The sequence below is a fragment of the Gallus gallus genome, chromosome Z (assembly GCF_016699485.2).
Source record: "Gallus gallus isolate bGalGal1 chromosome Z, bGalGal1.mat.broiler.GRCg7b, whole genome shotgun sequence".
NCBI classification, from domain to species: Eukaryota; Metazoa; Chordata; class Aves; order Galliformes; family Phasianidae; genus Gallus; species Gallus gallus.
In genome coordinates this window covers 2,408,025-2,429,290 of record NC_052572.1, presented here as the reverse complement: position 1 = coordinate 2,429,290, position 21,266 = coordinate 2,408,025, and the positions used below count along the sequence as shown (strand labels likewise).

At 49.0% G+C, this 21,266-nt stretch overlaps 2 protein-coding genes and 1 long non-coding RNA gene across 8 annotated transcripts in view; 2 read left to right on the top strand and 1 right to left on the bottom strand.

The window, feature by feature from the left end:
• LOC107051908 overlaps positions 1 to 3,298 on the bottom strand; it is a 31,467-nt gene extending 28,169 nt beyond the window's left edge. The window contains exon 1 of the long non-coding RNA XR_001463888.3: positions 1,704 to 3,298. This is a non-coding gene — a long non-coding RNA (uncharacterized LOC107051908). The remainder of the gene's footprint in view (positions 1 to 1,703) is intronic.
• Positions 1 to 9,392, top strand: part of CZH18ORF25 (chromosome Z open reading frame, human C18orf25) — a 43,904-nt gene extending 34,512 nt beyond the window's left edge. For all 6 annotated transcript variants that reach the window (XM_004949040.5, XM_004949037.5, XM_046905771.1 and 3 more), the window contains 3 exons: positions 490 to 672; positions 3,486 to 3,612; positions 6,481 to 9,392. In XM_004949040.5, coding sequence (XP_004949097.1) covers positions 490 to 672; positions 3,486 to 3,612; positions 6,481 to 6,670 — 500 coding nt within the window. In that variant the 3' untranslated portion in view covers positions 6,671 to 9,392. The remainder of the gene's footprint in view (positions 1 to 489; positions 673 to 3,485; positions 3,613 to 6,480) is intronic.
• A 4,304-nt stretch (positions 9,393 to 13,696) lies between these two features.
• The window catches only part of RNF165 (ring finger protein 165), a 44,882-nt gene continuing 37,312 nt past the window's right edge, over positions 13,697 to 21,266 (top strand). Inside the window, exon 1 of the mRNA XM_414696.8 lies at positions 13,697 to 13,838. Coding sequence (XP_414696.4) covers positions 13,778 to 13,838 — 61 coding nt within the window. The 5' untranslated portion in view covers positions 13,697 to 13,777. The remainder of the gene's footprint in view (positions 13,839 to 21,266) is intronic.

Genomic DNA, 21,266 nt, shown 5'->3' with positions numbered 1-21,266 from the left:
ATGCTTTGTAAGGAAGTGTTCAATTAGTGTTAAATGATTGCAGTTGGATCGCTTGTATGGCAGTGTTAGTTCTATTCCATCAGCCCTACAGGAATGTGAGCCATAGCTTGAGATTACTTGTAAAAGTCTTTAATTAGATGGTTTGACCAATTTAATGTCCTGTAACACATCATTTCTTATTTTAAAGTGAAGGTTCTATCCTTTTGGGATTGTAAATGTAACGCTGTCAGATACTGAGATGTTTATGTGCTGATGTGAAGGATAATACAGATATAACTGCCTCATCTGTGTGTTTTCTGTGGATGCAGAGGTTAAAATGTCCCCGTAACCAGACTGTTCATTATCCGAAGTTCAATAATTGATGTAATTTACATTCCTTTAAGAGCCTTGTTAGGAGACTGCTTTAGTTCTTAACTTATTTGTACTTCTAAAGGTGTTTTTCACTGTATGCTGATGTCTGACAGCGGCTGCCTTTCTCTCCCTTTGCAGATGGACCTCCAGTTGTAGCTCATTATGATATATCAGACACAAACTCAGACCCAGAAGTGGTAAACGTGGACAATCTGTTGGCGGCTGCAGTGGTGCAAGAGCACAATAATTCCTTAGGAAATCAAGACCTGGGATCTACCTGGAGAAACAGAGGGCTGCTGGATGAGCTGGGTGCTGATGCAGGTTGGTGTGAGCTCCCTTCCTCTTACGTTCATTCCTGCTTCTCACTCAGTGTGTTGACCTCCCATCCTTTCAATGTTTTCGTGATTTATACAGCTTTAAAAGCAGTGTCTGACATTTACTCCAACGAACAACTGATAAAAACTGACAGAGTTTCTGACACTAAGTTTCTTAATAGTTTTCTTTCCCCCCTCTAATTACTCTTTGGAAACCTGGTTTGTTTGTTTGTTTGTTTGTTTTGGTGGTGATGGGTGTGTTTTCCTGCTCTCTAATGAAAGTGAGCTACTCTCACTACTGAATAGTTGATTACGATGACCCAGTGAGCCACCAGCTAGTAAACCAATCATCATCTCATTTTAATTATTGTAATTGTCTTTGTATGTCTTTTTTGGGGGGGTCTCTCTTGTCGTTTTGAACAAGCATTCATTTTTTCCCCCACATGCCATCAGCACTTTTAACATACTCTAGGAAACTGGGTGTCCCAGGTTCAGATAAAGACAAAGGATGAAAAGGTGCTGCTGGTACATGGGCTTCACATCAGTGGGCTGAAACTTCCTACAAGAAAGCGAGAGCAGGAATACTGTGGAAGGCTGTAAAGAGGTTCCTGAACCTCATAACGTTGCTCAGCTCCACTTGGCACAAAAGGGCCACGCAGTAAGAAGAGGAGCTCCAAGGTCTGGGGGAGAGCTGTGTGAGCAGAGTGCTCGTGGGGGTGTTTTCTATTGACTTCACCCGATAGCCCCAAGTGCCAACATCCTTGCCAGTCATTTTTGGTACACCATTAAGCTGCTTTTCAGCATCCATAGAGCTTAAACAAATACAAATGCATGGCACGTTTTGAAAGAGGTGCTTCATTGTTACCTAGTGGAGAGGTTCTCTCTTTGAATACGAGGACCTCTGTTGTGTTACCTTCACTACAGTCTGTGGCTGGATGTTGTTCCAGCCTTATCGAAGCCTGATACAGAGCACCGATGGCTTTGGTACTTCAGCAGAAAGAAAGGAATGTAAGGAAATAAAAAGTGAAGGTTTCTTACCGAGCAGCATTCCACTTTCCTCTTTGTGAGTACACAGCCGTGATGCGGGTAGAAATGTGTCATCCTTCCTCCTATATCCAAGGGCACAAACTTCTGCAAGGACGAGGTTGCCGACTAAGTGGATCCCCTCAGGGAAACTCCTTACCCTTGAGCCAATGGGAACATGTCCAGGCAAATTCATTCCTGGTGCTGGGAAAGCATCCTTTGGGGACGGATCTTTCTTCTTCCTGCATACACTTTGCCCCAGAGCCTTGTACTTCAGTACACTGCTGACTGTATGTCTGTCAGGACCGGCCTTTCCTTATACCGTGCCTAGGACTGCACGTTTGGAAAACAGAGTTTTCACATCTTAACATCTCCTTTCCAAATTAATCTCCAGCCAGTATCTAGCTTAGGAGACATTAAGTGATGGGTTCCCGTGGGAAAATAGCAACTTAAGCTTAATCTATGTGAAAAATCTCAGTAGGGCACACTATCACATCTTTGCGCACGGGCAAATATTGTGGGTTGTTTTGCAAGCTGATGTTGTAGGGCAAACAAAACGTCTCCGTTGTGCGTCATCTTGATGTTCTTGCAAGGATATTAAAAGTGTAGGCATGTTATTAGGCATGAAATTTGTATGACCAGAGGCTGTAAATCTGCTCTGCCTGCTCTAGTCCTGATTTGCACTCAGCTACGTGTTGTAATACTGACTCTGCTAATCATGGTTTCTCCTCTGCTAATTACTTTATTGTCTGAACTTAAAGCTGTGGCAATAACCCAGCCTTTGGGGGCTCTTGGTGATGTCTCTGGGGGCTCATTTCAGGGCTGCTTTGCCTTTTGCCCTGGCAGAGGTTGCAGAATGGCATGCATCAGTCCTAGCAGTTAACATATTAAGGCAGACCAGTACCAATGCCTCCATCCCAGCCCTGCGCCCCATTAGAAAGCTTTCCTGGCACCCCCTCTTTAGCATATATAACATAACAGTATACATAATAAACGTAATACATAATATCATCAGCTAATTCACAATGTCACGCTGTACAAATGGTTCTTCCCCCCTGTAATCCAGTATGTGAGTTGTTCCCAAGCAGTCAGTGGTCTCAGCTCCTTCCAGGCTGCCCAGGTTAGTGCTAAAGGGGGGCAATAAAAGTATGTCCTTTTTTTTTTTTTTCCCTAGTCAAATAAGTCCTTTGTAAACACAGACCAATGAACTGGGTAACGTGAGGAGCTGTCACGAAAATCCACACCGCTGCACCGTGGAGCTTTTGTAAAGAAAAAAGGATTGCTTTCAAGTATTTGTCATAATAATAATAATAATAATGGAACAGATGTGAAGCAGCGTGGCCAGAAATCGGTGGTTTTGTTTCCTTGTTTTCCCATTGACTGTCATCCCTTGGTTTGAGACACCGTATTTCTGTTTTCCTGGCATGTGTGATGTTTCCATCCATCCTGTAGGCGTAGTTTGCCGTAGTATCACTGGATTTGATTTACTGATTGTCATCCTGCTGTAATTCAGAGAGGTTCAGGTGCAGTGTAGCTCTTAGCATTGATGTAAAATAGCAGTTGGAAAGCCTGATTACACCTAAAGCAGGGAAGTGTTCCTGACGCAACAGTAAGTCTCATTCACATCTGTATGACAGCACCATCAGTAGAGCTATGAGAGCTTTTCCGATGGTGGTATTCCAATTTTTTTTTGGGGGGGGGGGGGGGGCTAGTTTGAGAAAGTCCTTCTCCAGCTCATTTCTGAGTCATGTAAGCCATTAAGCATATTGTGTGTGTGTGCATTTGTCCCACGTGTAGGTCGTTTGGATCCAGGCTTCCTTGCAAGTGACAAACCCTCTCCTGGTAACACCCAGATCAATGAAGAAATTAACATCACCTCTTCCGACAGCGAAGTAGAGATCGTTGGTGTTCAGGAGCATGCCAGGTATGAACTCCTTCCACTCACTTTGTTCAGCTTTAGCATTTCATTAGTTTCATCCGAGTATCTCTGTGTTGCCAAAATTGGTGAAGAAAGAATTGCTAACCTCCCCTTCTCTAGTTATCCACCTGTGACTGGTGCCCCAAAGGCAGAGAACATTACCCTTGTTACTTCTGTTCTCCTTGCCACGGTGGCATCAGAATGTGTTTCTCAATAGAACTGTTATCAGTGTCGTATGTATTTAGATTAAGCTTGGGATTTGAGATCAAATATCAACGGGCTGAACACGTGAAATATTTAATTATCAAACATTGAGATACCAAGTTTATATACGGCAGGAAACTGTATTAGAAGCTCAGTTTTAGGCGTGGGCTGTGAATGTCCCAATGCATAAACCAAAATAATGCTGTAGGTTCTTATTTCGTTTTAAAATACTCACTTTAAGCATTTAAACAGTTTTAAATTTGTTTAAGCAGTCACTGTAGAAGTACCACTGCTGTTGACCTTTCCGTGGCTGATGACCTAAAAATCAGCTCCTTAAGAAGACACAAGTTAGGTCAGGATAAGAAAGACAGAGGTTTCTCTTAGTTAGCAATCTATCTGTGCTTTGGCTGCCACCTCGGTAAGCATTTTTTGACGTCTCCCTTAGTCTTTAGATTATGGTCTTTGCTTGGCTTAAGGCAATATGAACAAAACCAGCAGAAAAGGGGTGTGTGGGAGAAGGAACAGAGCTTTTCTCCACAATTCCTTCTCCTTTTCTTGAGGAAAGGAAGAAGCCAGGTGTGCAGGACCCAATTGCCTGCGTAGGAAATTGCACAGATAGTGTAGATGCAGTCCAGCACTGCTGAATACAGGAAAAAAAATATATTAAGGTGCTGAAAGAGGAGAGATTTAGTCTTAGCTTGTAGAACTGTGACAGTCTTCTCATGGCTCAAGCTTCTGCTTCAGGTCCCCACATCCAACACTTCCACGCTGCTTGCCTCGCTCACGTTTGTCATGTACAAGAATGGGAAGTTAAAGTACGTGCAGAGCTGCTGTTTAAAATCAGGTTTAGTAGACAGGGGCCAAAATAATTTCAGCAAAGATGTATATCACACTCTTCTTGTGATTTCCTTTTTTTCATGTGACCTCTCTGTCACTAATCAAGGAGTAGTTCCTACAGTTTCCATTGAATATTTGCACATTTTGGTTGCTCGAATCCTACTTAGAGCTTTATTTCTCCTGCAGGTCTAGGCTTGCAGTTATGAAGTATTGATGAGCTTCTGACAGGGGCGTCATCTGGAAAAGGTTCAGCTTTGTCTGCCATCTCTAGTTCTTCAGGCAGCCAATGAATGGGTGCTGTTCCTCTTTGTTGAGAGTATTCCTTGGCATTCACTTAGGACATCCAGTCATGTTGTGGATGCCTCGTGCCTGGAGGCATTCAAGGCCAGGCTGGATGTGGCTCTGGGCAGCCTGGTCTGGTGGTTGGTGACCCTGCACATAGCCATGTATCGTTTCCATGACATAATTCATAGTCTGCTTTTTGTCATCTTCAGGGAGAAAAGTTAGTATTGCCTTTGCCTAAGCGTTAAGGGCTGTTCTGTGTTGGAAGGATGGGACATAGGCCCTGAGATGGAACACTGTATTTAGTTTGCTTTGGCTGCAATCTTGACTCATCAGTTAATGCTTTAAAATACTTCACCTCAAAGCGTTAAAAACAAACCTCTATTTGTTAGAATTCCAATCTCCTTTCGCTAATTCTGTGTAGGCACGTTTTTTAAGTAAGCATTTTTTTTTTTTTTTGGATGGGAGACGTAATGAAAAAGTCATTCTGAGCATCCAAAACCAAACAGCATATCTGAGGAGGAAACGAGACATTTAGATTTGTATAAATCACAGCTCTGAGAATGAGCTTCCCCCGTTCCGTTCCACCTTCTGTAGCCAGAGATGAAAAAAGAAATAGCAGAGCATAACCTCAGGAGATGTGCAGAAGGGTTGGTTTGAGTTAAATAGAATGTAAATGTCAGAGACAGTTTACCAGCAGCCCAAAATCTCCTGCTTAAGTACGCAGCCACCACCAGCACTTAGAGGAGCAAAACCATCTCTGGAGCACAAGGGGCAAAGTTTTAGTAGCACACGTGTAAGATTTCCAGATGTGAATGGAGGGACCATCTTAATCATAGAATCATAGAATGGCCTGGGTTGAAAAGGACCACAATGCTCATCGAGTTTCAACCCCACTGCTATGTGCAGGGCCGCCAACCACCAGCCCAGGCTGCCCAGAGCCACATCCAGCCTGGCCTTGAATGCCTCCAGGAATGGGGCATCCACAGCCTCCTTGGGCAACCTGTTCCAGTGCCTCACCACTGAAATGTTTTGCTGAAGGGGGGCTGTGCTGTTAGCAGGGAGCATCTCCCAGCATCCCTTAGCTCTTAGGTAAGATGGCCCAAGAAAAATCGAGTGTCATTGCTGTATTGTTGTCATGAAGCTGTCACTTTGTCCTTACCTCGCTGATTCTGAGCCTCACTTTAAGTTTGTCTTAAGATTCCAGGGGGTGAAACTGCCAACTGAATGCTTCTGAATAATGCACAGTAGTGCAGATGGTGGGACAGCAGTCCCCATGCATTTACGCCCATTGAGATCCATGCATTTACACCCGCAGGCAGAATCCAGCTCCTCTCCCCTCTTTTCCCAAAGTCTGGTCTCAGCTTGGTGAACTTACAGATCAGTGGCTGTTTAAGATGGTGTGGACTCCACAGGTGGGAAAACACCAATGAAATGCTGGGGAGGGACGTGTTAACAAGATGCACAAGGGATGAAGCACTGCAGCTAAGAATCCTGAATGCCTGAATTCGGTGGTAGCTTTAATGCTTTTTGCTTTCTGCCTTGCTGCAGGTATGTTCATCCAAGGGGAGGCGTGATCCAGAGTGTGTCTTCCTGGAAGCATGGCTCGGGCTCACAGTACATTAACGCTCAGCAAACACAATCATGGACAGCTGTGACCCCCCAGCAGAATTGGTCTTCGCCCCCAGAAGTAGTGGACCTGACTTTGGACGAGGATACCAGGCGCAAATATCTACTGTAATGCCGTGTCACTGTGTTTCTGTCCCCATCCCTTCTCCTTTTGTGGCACAGAAGTCATAGCTTCAGCTTCAGAAGCCCCATTCCTGGCATTATGAGACTCAAGCTCATGAAGTTTCTTTTTCTTTTTTTTTTTTTGTTTTACTTCCATAAGAATGCAGTATAATTTTAATATCACTTAAGTCCTTTTTCTTCTTTTAGCCTTCTTAAAGGAGGGTCCTTCCCAGAATTAAAACCGAGTAGCTCCAAATTTAAAACACATCCACATTTACTGATTTGAGTGTTAATTTGAAGAAATCATTGTGTGCAAAGCTACGTCCTCCCACTCATCCCCACCTCCGACTTCAGAACATTTTTAATTTATCAGTGTATTGAGTTTGCAAGTAGCAGTTAGTGTTTTGCAGTGTGAGCATCAGTGGTTTTGAGAAATGCTGTGTCCTCACTGGTTTCAGTGGACCTGGAGGTATTCAACACTTTGGAAAACTGGGCCAGGAGTATTTTTATGCGAGCTGGTTTGGTTGTGTTACCCGCAGGAGGGACTGTCTTTAATACAAAAGGCCCATGACATATGCACTGAACAGCTTCTAATTAAAGGACTTTTATTTTCAGTATAATTTATAGTTTACACTCTTTTCAGTGCTGACTCTTCTGTCTACTTGACTACTGTGTTTCACTGATCACAACCCACAGCTTGTTACAGTTCAGAGCAGCAGTAGTAGAACTGCCTAGCAACTGTCCATTGCAAAAGCACAAGAACACGACAAGTAACAGAAAGACCCAACATCCGCCTGCTTTCTAAATGCATACAAACTTTTTCCTTATTTCTGAGTCTTGCCTGGAGTAGGGAAAGGAGAGAAAGGAGACACAGTTGCTCCTAGTCTTCATTTCTGCTGTTGCTTATTTGCTTCGTTGACCATCTCAAAAGACGTGCGAAGCCCCAGTCTGGCACAGCACTTTAACAGATGCACAGCGTGAAGCCCTGGCAGTTTGCTGAAGCCATGGGGCCACCGGGGAAGTGACAGAGTCTGTGTCCCCAGACCTGCCCAAGTAACACATACATGTGGCACCTGGGGACTCGGTTAGTGGGCACGGTGGGGACGGGTTGGAGTTAGACTTGGGGATCTTTGAGGTCTTCTCCAACCTACGCCTCACGTGCTCCAAACTCTGCCCCGAAGGGTGTTCATGGATCAGAGCATAAGGTTGTGGTCTTTTCTTTAACCAGATCTGCACCATTTCCCTGCAGCTCACGTCTCTTATCCTAGTTTTGGAATTGCTTTTAGGGTACAATCCAGGAAACACTTTGTTTGCTTGACCGAGGCGAGCAGAACTCTGTCATTCTGAGCCTTTTCTCCAGGCAAAAACCAAAGATTAGACTTAGGCAGGATGATATTCACTTTAAATGTCTGTTGTGCAATTAGAATGCTCCCTTCTATTCGAAATGCTCCTGATGGATATTTTACACATCTCCATCAGCAGGTTTTTTGTTTGTTTTTTTTTTTTTTTTGGCCTGTTATGGCTGAACAGGGGATAATTACATCATGGGGAGATACGTTTCCTTTTTGTGTTGGCTGTTTGTTTGGTGTTCTTTTGTTGTTTTTTGTTTTTTTTTTTTTCCTTAAATCCATTGGGCTCCCACTGATTTTTCTCTGTGAGCCAAAAACAGAAAGAAAAAGAGAGAAAAAATAAAAAGAGAGACCACCAAAACCCAATCGGCGTCGGCGTGGTTGGTAACAAACTGCATCTTTGGAACCGTGGTTTAGTGCTTCTTGCTGTCCCATGAGGTCTTGTAGACATCAGTTTCAATGAAAGCCGCAGGGACCCATCGGTCGCCCTGCCATTAAAATGCAAACTATCTGGGTTTTGTGTTGTTTTCTTTTTTTAAGTTTGTATATTATATGACTTCCATGTATATATAATAACAACCGTGTCCTCACCAGACTTCCTCCCATTGTGCACTGTGTTTGTTTCAACAATCCATGTATTGTAGTCTGATGCAGGTTTTCTTTTATTTAAAACACTACGTATTTGCTCGTGTCCTGATCAAGTTTGAGAAGGGTAGTGGCCTGAAAAACACAATCACTGGATAGCTAGGGAAGTGTTTTCATTTTGCTTATTATATATGTATATTTTTTTTATTTTATTCTTTTTTTTTTTTTTTTTTTTTTTTTAAATGAGAGCAAAAGGTGCCTGGATGGTTTTGCTCTTCTCGGCAAGAAAGTGAAATGTTCAGCCATTGTATGGCCAAGAACCAATGCACCCAGGGCCTGATCCAGAACCCACTGGAGCTGACGGGGGCCTCCCCTCGAGCTGCACTGTGCATTGGCTCACGTCCTTCTTGGTTCAGCAGTTCCTGAATTGCTCGAGTGTGAACTTGGGATCTCCTGTAGCGAAGACAAAGAATTGCTTAGGATTTAAATGTTCAGAACGTGCGACTCTAGCTTAAACAGATGATAAGATAAAGAATTGATTCTTCTCGACACTCGTTATTTAGTTCTCATTTTCCACCTAGTATTTAACGGTCTTTGGAGAAAAAAAAAAAAAAAAAAAAAAAAAAAAGGTAATAATAATTAAGCAAACAGAGTGTTATATATATATAAAAATATATATATTTTTGGTGCAAGATGAGACCTTCTGTTTTTTTTTTTTTTTTTTTTTTGAAACAAGTCTGTAGCATAAAGGTTAAACTATTTTAAGACGAAATAAAATAGAGTGTATTATTTAAACAAGGCCGTCTTGTTGGAGATTTCTTCCTTCCATTTGCAGTCGGTACGCGGCTCTCTCTGTCACATCCCCAAAATAATCCCTTTCATCTCCAGGATTGGGCTACAGCTCCGGAATTCAGCACTGCAGATGTGGGGGGATGAGAGGCTGTGCACCCCCTGGGCCATTCTTCCCCATGGCCCAGTAGGTACCCACAGCCCCTGGAGGTCAGCATCCGCAGTGTGTAAAGCCTGAAAAGGGAACTGCAGAGGTTCTACTGAGCAGATTAGTTCTCTCCTTCCCTTGAGGGTCCGCAGATTGTGTCCTTTGGTGAGTGCACCAGTGCAGTTTGCTGACGTACTGTTTGTATTTCCCCTCTTCTTTTTAGGGCTGTAGTTTGTGGGCTCCAGCTCCTGTGTTTCCAGAGCAATGCAGGGATGGAGCTCCAATACTCCTCTCTGTGCAAGGTCAGAGCAGCAGCAAAAAGCAAACTTGTGGCAGGCAAATCCTGCGTCTGCTTCCAGCTTTGATGCAAAGGAGGCAAAACGATGGGAAAGGAAGAAGCGTTCTCTGCAAAATCCGTTCTTCATTACTGCACAAAAGAATGCAGGCCTGCAGCCTGGCCTGTGCCTCCCCCATTGGGTTCCCTCTGTGCAGCTCTGACAAAATACCCCATCTTGTGCAGCTGAGGATCGCATCTGCTTCGTCCACAGCTTCAAACAGTGACAGACAGCCTTTGGCTGGCCCATAATCCAGGACCCCCAAACCTCCCCTACCTCCTTTCTGGTTTTGGTTGGGCTGAGTGATGCTTTTAAGACTCTTAACGGGAAGTCTGTCCCTCTTGCAGTGTGCTGTGTGTTCTCACTCAAAGCTCGTCCTGCCCGGCATGGGATAGGACAGATTCACAAAGGGGTGATTTTATTGCCTTTCCACATGGCTGCACTTCCCATTCGGGTCCATCTGTTCACACTCTCGCCGGACCCTGTGTGACAAAACCCCCAAATAACAAACAGTATCCAGATTTGGGGTATTCTGTCAAATTGTTTTCATTTCTTCACGTGTTGAGTCTTCTCTTGGGCTCTCAGGGCCACATTTCCTATCCCATCCCAACATCAGGGTGGACAGACAGCGATGGGAGCTCGCCCTTGGTGCTGGGAGGCTTGGAGAAGGTGTAGAGCAAGCTCAGATGACCACGTATTGCTTGAATTCCCTTTAGTAACTGAAGAGCACGTGGTGTTCTCCTATGGCATGTGCCCAAAAGCCAGCCAGGCACTTCTGTGGGATCTCCCATCTTTTTTTTTTCAGCTTTATGTCTACTGCTTACTCCTCAGTCAGGATAAGGACGTAGGTGGGTTCTGTGGATCCTCTCATGTGTTCTCCTTGGGTTCTCCCAAGGGTTCTCCTTGGATTCTCTTGTAGGTTCTCCTTGGGTCTTCCCATAGGTTCTCCATGAGTTCTCCCATGGGTTTTCCTTGCTTTGTCATATGGGTCCTCCTATGGGTTATCCCATGAGTTCTCTTGAGTCCTCCCACGAGCTCTCCTCGGGTTCTGAGCCCACCACACCCTACAGATGTGAAGACATTAGGTTGAGTTGCAGCCATACGGAGAAAACAATGGGAAGGTGAAGAGTGGGAGTTTAAGACATGCAGAGCAGCTTACAAAACACAATAAATCCTGATGAAAAGAGGGATGACTTCCAAAGGCCGAGTGTCTGGGACAGGACTCAGCAAATGCAAAATACTGATAAGTTCCTCTCCCCCACTGCAAACGAAGATTGATTCCTCCACACTTCTCAGGAGCATCCGAGGACCTTTCCCATGTCATGGAGGCACCCAGGGGATGTTCCAGTGGTCTCAGGCTGCTAAAACCTCATCCTGTAGAGCTGCTGCCTTCCTTGCTGCACGCCTTCATTGAGAGGAAGAATCAGGGTAGTCATTTTTCATGGGCTTTACACGTTGTAGGAAGCATGCTTTCCAAGGATCCAACCGTCCCACCAAGGAAAAAAAAAAAGATTTAGTTATAGTGCAATTTTTAATGCAATTTGGCCACCGACATTTTCGCTGGGGAAATCTGGGCACTAGATGGCACCATAGGAATGAGCTGCGGATGCATCCCGGGATGCAGCCTTCTGAAGGGAGGAAAACCAAAGCAGTGCCAGTATCCCGATCCCAAGCCTGTGCTGGGACACATGGGCAGCTCCCACTGTGCAACAACTGCCCCAGGTCAGAAAAAAAAATGGCACTGCTGGGTAGAACGCGGCACCTGGCCTTGTCTGTATGTCAGTGCTCACGCCTGTTTGCAGCTCCTGGCTCCAGACAGAGCAAGCCCACCTGCAGAGGACAAATATTTGGTGTAAGTGCAGTTTTGTGCCTTCTTTGCTAGGCCGTCTTCTGGCCATCTCAGTGCAGATCTGCACGGCAGCCCAGGTGGGAATGACGGTGGTGCATCAGCTTTTCCAGCTGACAGATGAATCCCGCTCTGATATCCCAAAGGATTTCACCTCGGTTTTGCAGAGAGGGTGAAACAACACCATGCAGTCCTCCCACAAAGGCAAGCCAAAGCGTGCGGACGCTGCAAATTGGTGGTGCTGGGACCACCATGGACCCCAAGAGCTGCCCTGGGGATGGCTGCCAGTTATTTCGAATGCCAAAAAGCAAGCAGCATCTGTGTGACATGGGGGATTGGATTGCTGGGGGGATGTGCGTGGTGTTGAGGCACTGATACCCCTGGCAGCTGCAGCTCAGCTGCTGTCCCAAGCCATAGGGAGGTCGGGGGAGGCCCTGGTGGGACTGAGAATTTAGCAAAAAGAGTATTTCTGTGTGCGTGTCACAGCACTCGTGGGTCACACTCACCCTTCCCGTTCTCCCAGCTGGTGCCAGCAGGGAAAGGGTTAAACGGCGAGGGATGCCTGGTGCTGAAAACCCCACAAATGCACTAATCCAGACAGACAAATCCGCCGCACGCCGCCTCCGTTTGTGAGGCTGAAGCCCTCCAGATGCAGCACACGGATAAACCTAAGCAGGGATTAGTGGAGTCCCTGGCGGCGCAGGGGACAGCAGCCCCACGGGCGAGAAGCAGCACATGCTCTGCTGTGACCCAACTGCTCACATCAACAGCTGCAACCCTATGGCCAACCCCACCTCGTAACAAACGCATCCATTGTCACCCTCCGGGGTCCCCGTTCTCCCGGGGGAAAACAAAACAAAACAAAACAAAACAAGCAAGCAAACAAAAGACAACAGGTTTTCTCCTCGGTCACTGAGCAAAACCTGGGTTTGACAACAAAGCCAAATCCTTGCCACGATTTGGGATATTTTTGTTTTTGTTTTTTTTTTTTCTTCGAGGGTTTTGTCCTCCCGCACATCCCCACATCTGTGCCCACCAAGGGCAGGTCTCCATGACCCAACAGTTCGCACCCCGTGCTTGGTTGGAGCTGTTTCAGGCTGGAGATGCCAGAACTGGGGCGTGCACACAATGGGTCATTGTCCTCCTGCAGTGTGTGCTGCTGGGGGTGACAGCCGGGCTGTGAGCACAGCCTGAGGGGTGTGCATGCGTGCATGTGACTGTGTACGTGGTGTGTCCATGTGCAGTGGGCATGCATGCACCACTGTCCACGTGCTGATGCGGAAGGGCATACATTCAATGCTTGTGTGTGCATCTGTGCATGTGACTGCACACAAGACACGTATACGTGCAGAGGGCATGCTTGTGTGTGCACGTTGGTGCAGGAGGGATATGTGTGTGTGCATTCCACCACCTGCCCGTGTCCACGTGGCTCTGTACATGGCACATGTACGTGTGACGGGCATGCATGCACGACTGATGCACAGGGGCACACGTGCATGCGTGCCTGTGCACACAGTGTGTATGCTTTGGCATATGACGTGTGTGTGTGCATGTTGGCATGTCGTCATGTGCAGCTGCCCGAGCACGGCGCGTAAATGCACGCTGGGCATGCACGCACGTGCACGTCTTGCTGCACAAAGCTTCATACGCGTCCTTCACAGCCACCAACCAACCACACGTGTGCGTGTGCAAAGGCGCCATGCGCTCCCTCGTGCACACACACACACACACACACACACAAACGAACACGAACACGCCACGTGCGCCCCCGCGCGCCGCGCGCAACCCTCCCCCCCCCGCCCCCTCCCCAACACACCATGCGCGTTCCCGTGCGCGCGCTCCCCGCCCTCCCTCCGCTTCCCATTGGCCGCTCGCTCCGCCAGGTGGGCGTGCCCCGGCTCGGCGGCGGCCAATGGGGAGGGGGCGTGTCCGGCGCGCTGCCATTGGCGGCGGTCGCCTTTGTGTGCGCGGAGCAGCCCGGGCCGCCGCTGGCGCCGCGTCGGAGGGACCGGCGGGGAGCGAGGCGGGCCGGGCCGCGCCGCCCGCGCGCCACGAAGGCCGCAGCATGGTCCTGGTGCACGTCGGCTACCTGGTGCTGCCCGTCTTCGGCTCCGTGCGCAACAGAGGTACCGCGTCGTGCGCCGCTGGCCGCGGGTTCGCGTCCCGGGGCCGCACCGCTCGGTGATGTGGGGGGGGGCGGGGGGAGCCCGCACGGCCGAGCAGCTCCGTAGAAATGGGGTGATGGGGGGGGGGAGCTGCCCCCTCCGAGCCCCTCTCAGTGCCCCGTCCCACAGCAGATCCCGATCTGGGGCTTTCCCTCCCTCCCCCCTTCCCTTCATTTCCACCTCTCCACCCCCGGGATACCCCGCTTGTATCGCTCCCGCCTGCGCTTCGGTAGTTCCATTCCCCCCCCCCCCCTTTTTTATTTTTATTTTTGTGTTGTTTTGTTGTTTTCTCACCTCCTTCCCCCCCCCCCTCCACCCCTTCTCCCCCCATATCCCCACCCTCCCCATCCTTCGCCCCCCCATCCCCCCCCCCCCCCCGCGTAGTGTATAGCTGGTACCAGCCGTGTCTGTGCCATCCGTGTAGCTGAGGGCATCGCTCTGTAAATCCCTGCCGAGTGGGCGCCTTCTGCTGCAGCCGGGGGGGGGGGGGGGGGGGAGGGGAGGGAAGGGGGGGGGATCGGGAGGGGGGGAGGGCACGACCCTAAAAATATATTGGGGAGGGGGGGGGGGGGGGGAAGTCCTCCAAAAAAATTAAAAAAAAAAAAAAAAAAGTGGGGAGAGGGGATGCTTCGATTCATTGCAATTGACGAATTTATCCCCCACCCCCCCCAAAATGAAATAAAATAAAAGGGAGAGAAAAAGGAATCAATGGGCCCCGCCGGTGCGAGTCCGGCCCCACGCCCCCCCCCCACCCCCCCCCCCCGAGCGGCACAATGGCTTTCCATTAAACAGGGATAACATTATTTTCTGCTGTGCTGAATTACTTCCTGTTCTTATTTTGTGGGTAATTTTCTGTACCGAATACCCTTTGGTTGTGTACCTCCACCTTTTTTCTTGTACTAAAACTAAAGCATGGTCTGTATTTTTTTACATTACCTAGTTTCTGATGTAAATCTCTCTGTAGAGACATACCCTGCTGAAATGTAATGTGCTGTAGCCTATACATCTGCTCAGTGTACGCTGCTTTTGTTCTGTTGCCCTTCCATAGCATGGTGGGCCTTGCCTTTTTTGTATTGTGTGCATGATGACATTGTTACACACGATTCCACTAATACTAATATACGATCTCTCAATAAAGAAACTAGTTTTCCTATATTAACCTAGTGTGCTTTTTCTATTGCTGTTTTCCCATTTATTGTCGTATCCTGCTGTTTAGACTTTTTTCCTTGCTTTCCACCCCCCCCCACCCCCACCCCCATCCCCCCCACCACCACCATCGTGAGGTTGGAGTGAGTGGATCTTCCCCTAGCGCAGATATGGGGGCTTTAACTTAAATATATATTATATATATATTCCCCCCCACCCACCCACCCACCTACCCACCCATCCCATATCTACCCTTGGCATTAGTCTATGTGCACATGCTCCCATGCCATGCACGGTCCGTAGCGTGCCGATGCAGAATCCTCTTGTCAGACCAAACGGCAGCAAAGAGTGCCTGAATCCCAGCCCTCGTTATTAATCAGGAGGTGTTTAACGAAGGGGTTTGGTGCTGCTGCTTTGTAGTCTCATGACACCTTCCTCGCCTGGGTGCTGCCGAAAGGAGAGGGGTGACTCGCGGGTGGATGGGGGGGTTGGGAGGGGAGGGCAGTCTTTTTAACTCTGATTAACGAGGACCTGGAAAATAATTAAAGAAAGAAACACCCCGAAACCTCCTCTTTTTAGCCCTACGGTTGAGCACGTCCGTGCGTTGAGCGCCCTGCCCACCATCTGCTGCCAGCCAGGAGCTGCAGTGCCTGGTCCCAGTGACTGGCACCCTATAGATATCCCCACAGACCCTGGCCATAAAACCACCCCAGGTCCTCATGCCATGCCTGTATTTCCCTGCCGGGAGCCCCCAGGTCCACCATCTTCCCCATGGTCAGAACGTGGGCTTGGGGAAGTTCCTAACAGCTTTAAGATACCAAAGCACAGAGGGATGCACCGACAGATAATTGCAGTTGGGCTGCAGAGCAGTGGTCACCGCCCCAGGCCTCCTTCCCCAGGTCCTGCAAACCCTTCAGGTTTTGGCTATAGGGCGGTGCACGGATGCCACAGGAGCGGGGCTGGGGGTAGCGTTCTGTTCCCAAAGGCAGCCATGGGGATGAGTGTTTGTAGCGTTGGGAAGGCAGATCTCAGCCTCTCCGAGCTTCCCACTGCTGTAATGGCCAGGAAAACCCCTCTCCACCGTCCCTAGAAAGCCAAACAAAAGTGAGTGTTCCCAGGCGCCCGCCCTGCCTCCCCCAGCATCCCCCCAGGAGATGCATCATTTCGCAAGGCCGTGCCTTTCCACCTCCCTCCTAGCTTTACCCTCAGTTCTCGTTTCGTTCCGTTTATGATTTCCTTCTCCATACTTTCTTTTCCGTGTATCTCGATGCCTGTTCGGCCATCCTGTCCCCCCACCCCCTCCCCCCTCCCCTGTATGAGCAACGGCGGGCTCCCCTGCTCCCCTGGATGTAGTGTATTGCTGTGGCCCTTTGTTCTCGCTCCATCTTCGCCCCGGGCCAGCGCTGGGCTCCGTGTGTGACACATGTATCCCTTACACACCCCGAGGAGGAGGGAGGCTGTGCTTCTCGCTTGCATGAAGGGAGAAATGCATGCCTGTTGGGGCTGATCATTTTCTGATGTGACTTTTTTTTTTTTTTAATTATTATTTTTTATGATTACTCAACCCCTCCATCCCACGTGAGGTGAGGCTTTTTTGTTTGGTTGTTTTGTTTTGTTTTTTTGGTGGAAAAAGAAAATAACCCCTCCCTCTCCCCCCCACCCTGAAACCCCAACGCTGAACCCAGCTCCCCACAGAACCCTATGGGAGCAGGGGGTTCACCCTGAGGTCCTTCCCCCTGGATGATCCAGGGCAAAACCATTCGGTCCGTGCGCTCTGAGGATACCTCGGTGATTGAATAATACAGGAAGCTGCTGGGTTCACGGCAACTCGTACTGAGCCATTTATCATCCACATCGTATTTTTGACCTGGCTCGTTAGAAACACATTGCTACCAGAGGAAACATCCCCCCCACCCCTCCACCCCCCTTCCCCTCCCCAACTCCACCTCCCAGCGTTATTAGTCAGTAACCAGCGGGCTTTCATGGCTCATAATCCATCAAACGCATCCGCACGTTAATGGCTTAATTCCTTTGACACTCACGAAGGCACCTGTACAAAGGAAATCATCTTCCTTCATCTTAGCATCCAATGGGTGGAGAAAGCCTGGGAGAGATCCCACGCTGTGGGCACGGAGGCACGTGGGTCATTTCCAGCCCTAGGTTGCTCCGAATGACCTCTTTCTCCAACAGGAAGAAGGATAATCTCAAACATGGGCAAAACTGGCTCTGAGATGGGTTTATATAAGGGTTATATAAAGGTCTTAAAACACATCTGCAGGAATTCCAGCGCCGTGTTGTCGTATGGGAGCCAGCCCCATCTGTCTCCGTGCCGGGGTCTCACACGGGGCTTTGGGCTGTGGTCACCATTTCCATCATGGTTAGGGAAGGGAGAAATGAATCACAGTCGTGTTTTGCTCTTCCTTATTCCTGTTCACTGGGGGAATAATCAGCAAAGCCTAATGAGCGTTGGACCAGACCGTGTGTGGATCAGGCCCTGTACAGGTGTGTTATTAAAGAAGTGACGAGTTCATGTCCAAGTGCAAAAGAAAAGATGGCTGGGCAGGGCTCCCAAAATCCCTCCTGGGGGCTGCTGGGGCGGGGCAGGGCAGGATGTGTGAGGAGCTGTGGTTTGGTTTGCCAGGGTTGGTCTGCCCCAGAGTGGAGGAGGCTGAGGGGAGACCTGGCAGCCTACAGCTCCTCATAGCCCTACAGCCCCTCATGGCCCTACAGCTCCTCATGGCCTATAGCCCCTCATGGTCCTACAGCTCCTCATGGCCTACAGCTCCTCATGACCCTACAGCCCCTCATGGCCCTACAGCCCCTCATGGCCCTGCAGCCTCTCATGTCTATAGCTTCTCATGGCCCTACAGCTCCTCATGGCTCTACAGCCCCTCATGGCCCTACAGCCCCTCACGGCCTATAGCTCCTCATGACCCTACAGTCCCTCATGGCCCTACAGCCCCTCATAGCCCTACAGTCCCTCATGACCCTACAGTCCCTCATGACCCTACAGCCCCTCATAGCCCTACAGTCCCTCATGGCCCTACAGCCCCTCATGGCCTATAGCTCCTCATGACCCTACAGCTCCTCATGGCTCTACAGCCCCTCATGGCCCTACAGCACCTCATGGTCCTACAGCTCCTCATGGCCTATAGCTCTTCAATGGCCCTACAGCTCCTCATTATCCTACAGCCCCTCATGGCCTTACAGCCCCTCATGGCTCTACAGCCCCTCATAGTCCATAGCCCCTCGTGGCCCCACAGCTCCTCATGGCCCTTCAGCCCCTCATGACCCTGCAGCCCCTCACAGGGAGCACTGATCTCTGCCCTCTGGTGACGGCGACAGGGCCTGAGGGAACAGCATGGAGCTGTGCCAGGGGAGGGTCAGGCTGGGTGTTAGGAAAAGGTTCTTCACCAGAGGGCAGTGTGCATGGCACGGGCTCCCCAGGGCAGTGAGCATAGCCTCAAGCTGCCAGAGCTCAGAGCACTGGGACGTCACTCTCAGACACAGGGTTTGGGTGGTGCTATGTTAAACCAGGACTCAGCGATACTTGTGGGTCTCTTCCAGCTTGGGTCCCCTCTGTGTTCTGTGGTTCTGTGATGCTGCAGCCTCACACCCCACAAACCCTGCATGCCACGGGGAGCCTGTGTGACATCCCTGACCATCTCATCTCATCCTGCCACACCAGACCCTGCGGCAGAGGGGGGGAGCAGCCTCTCCCCGAGGCCCATCCTCATCTGGAGAACAGCTCTTACAGGAGGAAATGGCTCTTTTAGGGGTGTGATGCTGGGAGTGGAGGGCACAGACATCCCCTCCAGGGATCAATGGCATTTATATATAACCCCAATCTCTGCATTAGGGCTGCCTCATGTCACCCCTGGACCATCCTTGTTTTTGGAGGTGTGCTGGTTTGGGAAAGCAGCAAGTAAAGATACTGGAAATAAAGGGGTGTGGGGACCTTCAGAATATCTTACCCTGTATCTCGTTAATCTTCAATATCTGTTATCTCTCACGGCAGGGTTGGCTTTGCAGCTGGGGGAAGTGTGGTATTACTAAACACTGTCACTCTGGGTAACATCCTATTTGGGTGCATTTACAAAACTCGCAGCTCACAGACTCAACACAAAGCATCACTTTCCCATTAAACGGTGGTCTCTAAAAAGCTTCAGAACATCACTTCTGGGCTCATAGCCTCTGCAACACCAAGATGTTTAAGGCAACACAGTCATTTAGGAAGGAGCAGTGCTCTGAAGTGGCATGGAAGCACAGAAGATGCATGGGGCTCGTGGCAGGGACCTGCCAGTGCCAGCTCTGGGCAGTGAGAGCTGTGCTTACACCCACTAAAGAAAGTGTTAATTTTTCTCCTTTTCTGGATTCAATTTGGGTTGGTGTGCAGTGTGGCTGGGCAGGGGGTCACAGTTCCCCTTGCTGTCCACACAGGACCCAAAGGGAGACCCCAATTTAATTGTTACTTGTTCTTTTCTTATTCCCAAACCTTCTTAGGGAGAAACTCAGGTCTTTGGGGAACTGCTAGACTCATTCTGCAAAGTTACAAAGTCCCTTGTCATGTTTCAGCCCGTGCAACCAAGGCTATTTGTGATAGGGACCGACCAGTGGTGCTGGAGCACTCAGGTCTGCTGAGCCCCACAGCAGCCAAGGTTCAGTGAAATCTGACTCATTTCTGCCCTGAACCCCCTTTGCTTAACCCTTTCTGCTCCTCCTTCTCCTTAGTTTTGCAGTCTCCAGGACCTTTTCTCACCCATTTTCCTGCCTGATGGTCCTTTGCATTACACAGCTGCAGCAGTAGCTGGGTTGCACAGCTGGGCTATACATGCTATGCAACCCTCTTGGTAAGTGTCCTTAATCACAATTGTTTTCTTTCCTTTCCTTTAAGTGTTCCTGCAGGGAAGCTTCCTGCTCATGGCTCATAGCTCCTGAATGAAAAATTATTGCTTTGGTTCAGGTGAAGCTAAGCAGGATTAGATGCAAAGGTGGAAGCAGTGAAGTTGCATCTATGGGGAGAGGCACTGAGGGGCACACTGGGGCTGTGGGCTCAGTCCTTTCAAAGTGATAATATGCCTGCAGGGAGATGTTCATATGGGGATTTCTGAATCTCTGAGAAGGACCTAGCTGTCTCCATGAACAACTGAAGAAGCACAACTTCTCATGCCCTGGCATAATGGCCCCCAAAATGAGGGCCACCAGGGTGGGTTGGGGCTGCAGGATGCACAAAATGCTGAGGCTTGCAGGAAGAAAAGAGAAGCAGGAGGTGAGGTTGAACCACTCCTTCCTGGAAGTGAGACTCCAAGCTGTGGGTGTGTGGGGAGGTCTGGGTACCCCTGCACAGAAATCTACCCAAAAAAAGATGAAATATATCATTTCCATGAGATGAAAGCTTCTTGCCTGACAAGGAGCATCTGCCCTGCAATGACTGCATCATCAGTAGACCTCTGTCTGGAAGGGGCTGCTGACATTTTCACGCAGATGCACCACTGATTTGATGAGCTTGGCCATCTGTTTTGATTTTCAGATGTTTTTCTGACAAACATCTCTCTCTCTTTTACCTATCTGAAGCCAGGGATTTTCTTCCCTACTTTGAAGAAACTGATTTGAAGAGCCCAGAAAGTCCACTACGGTCTAGCAAAAGCCTCCTTTGAATTTGATTGCTTCTGGGAATGCCTTGCTTCGGGGGTGGTATTTTTGGGGACTATCATCAGTTTTGATGGTGCTTTCAGCCAGTGCTGTTTTTCCCCAGAGGGCTCAGTTGATGCTCTGGAGCCCTTCCTGTTCATCTCTCCCACCTCCATAAACGAATCATGAAAGGAACAGGCATTTTCCTAGCCATGGAGAAAGCTGGGCAATAGGTACCTTATAGTACGTGGCATTCCTTTGGGGGGACCTTAGGGAGGATTGCTGGCACTGGACAGCCCACCCAATGCTGGTAGTTGCTCTGGTGTCCAGGTACCATATGCTGGGGTTCAGATAGAAGCTGCTCCAAAAACCTGCTTTTGTCTTCTCCAGGCTTGGGGGGTTTCTAAAGGGCATTCAAAAACACAGTGCCCTGGGCACCCACCATGTGTTGGGATCCTCAAAGGGAGGGTGGCATTGAGAATCTGCCTTCCCAACAAATGTGCCCTCCTCAACTGTCTCTCTGGGCTTCCTTATCTGCCTTCTGGTTGGCATTTGGCTCTTTCTTCATCAGACACGCTGAGAGCTCAAACAGTGAGATGCCCAAAAGGATCT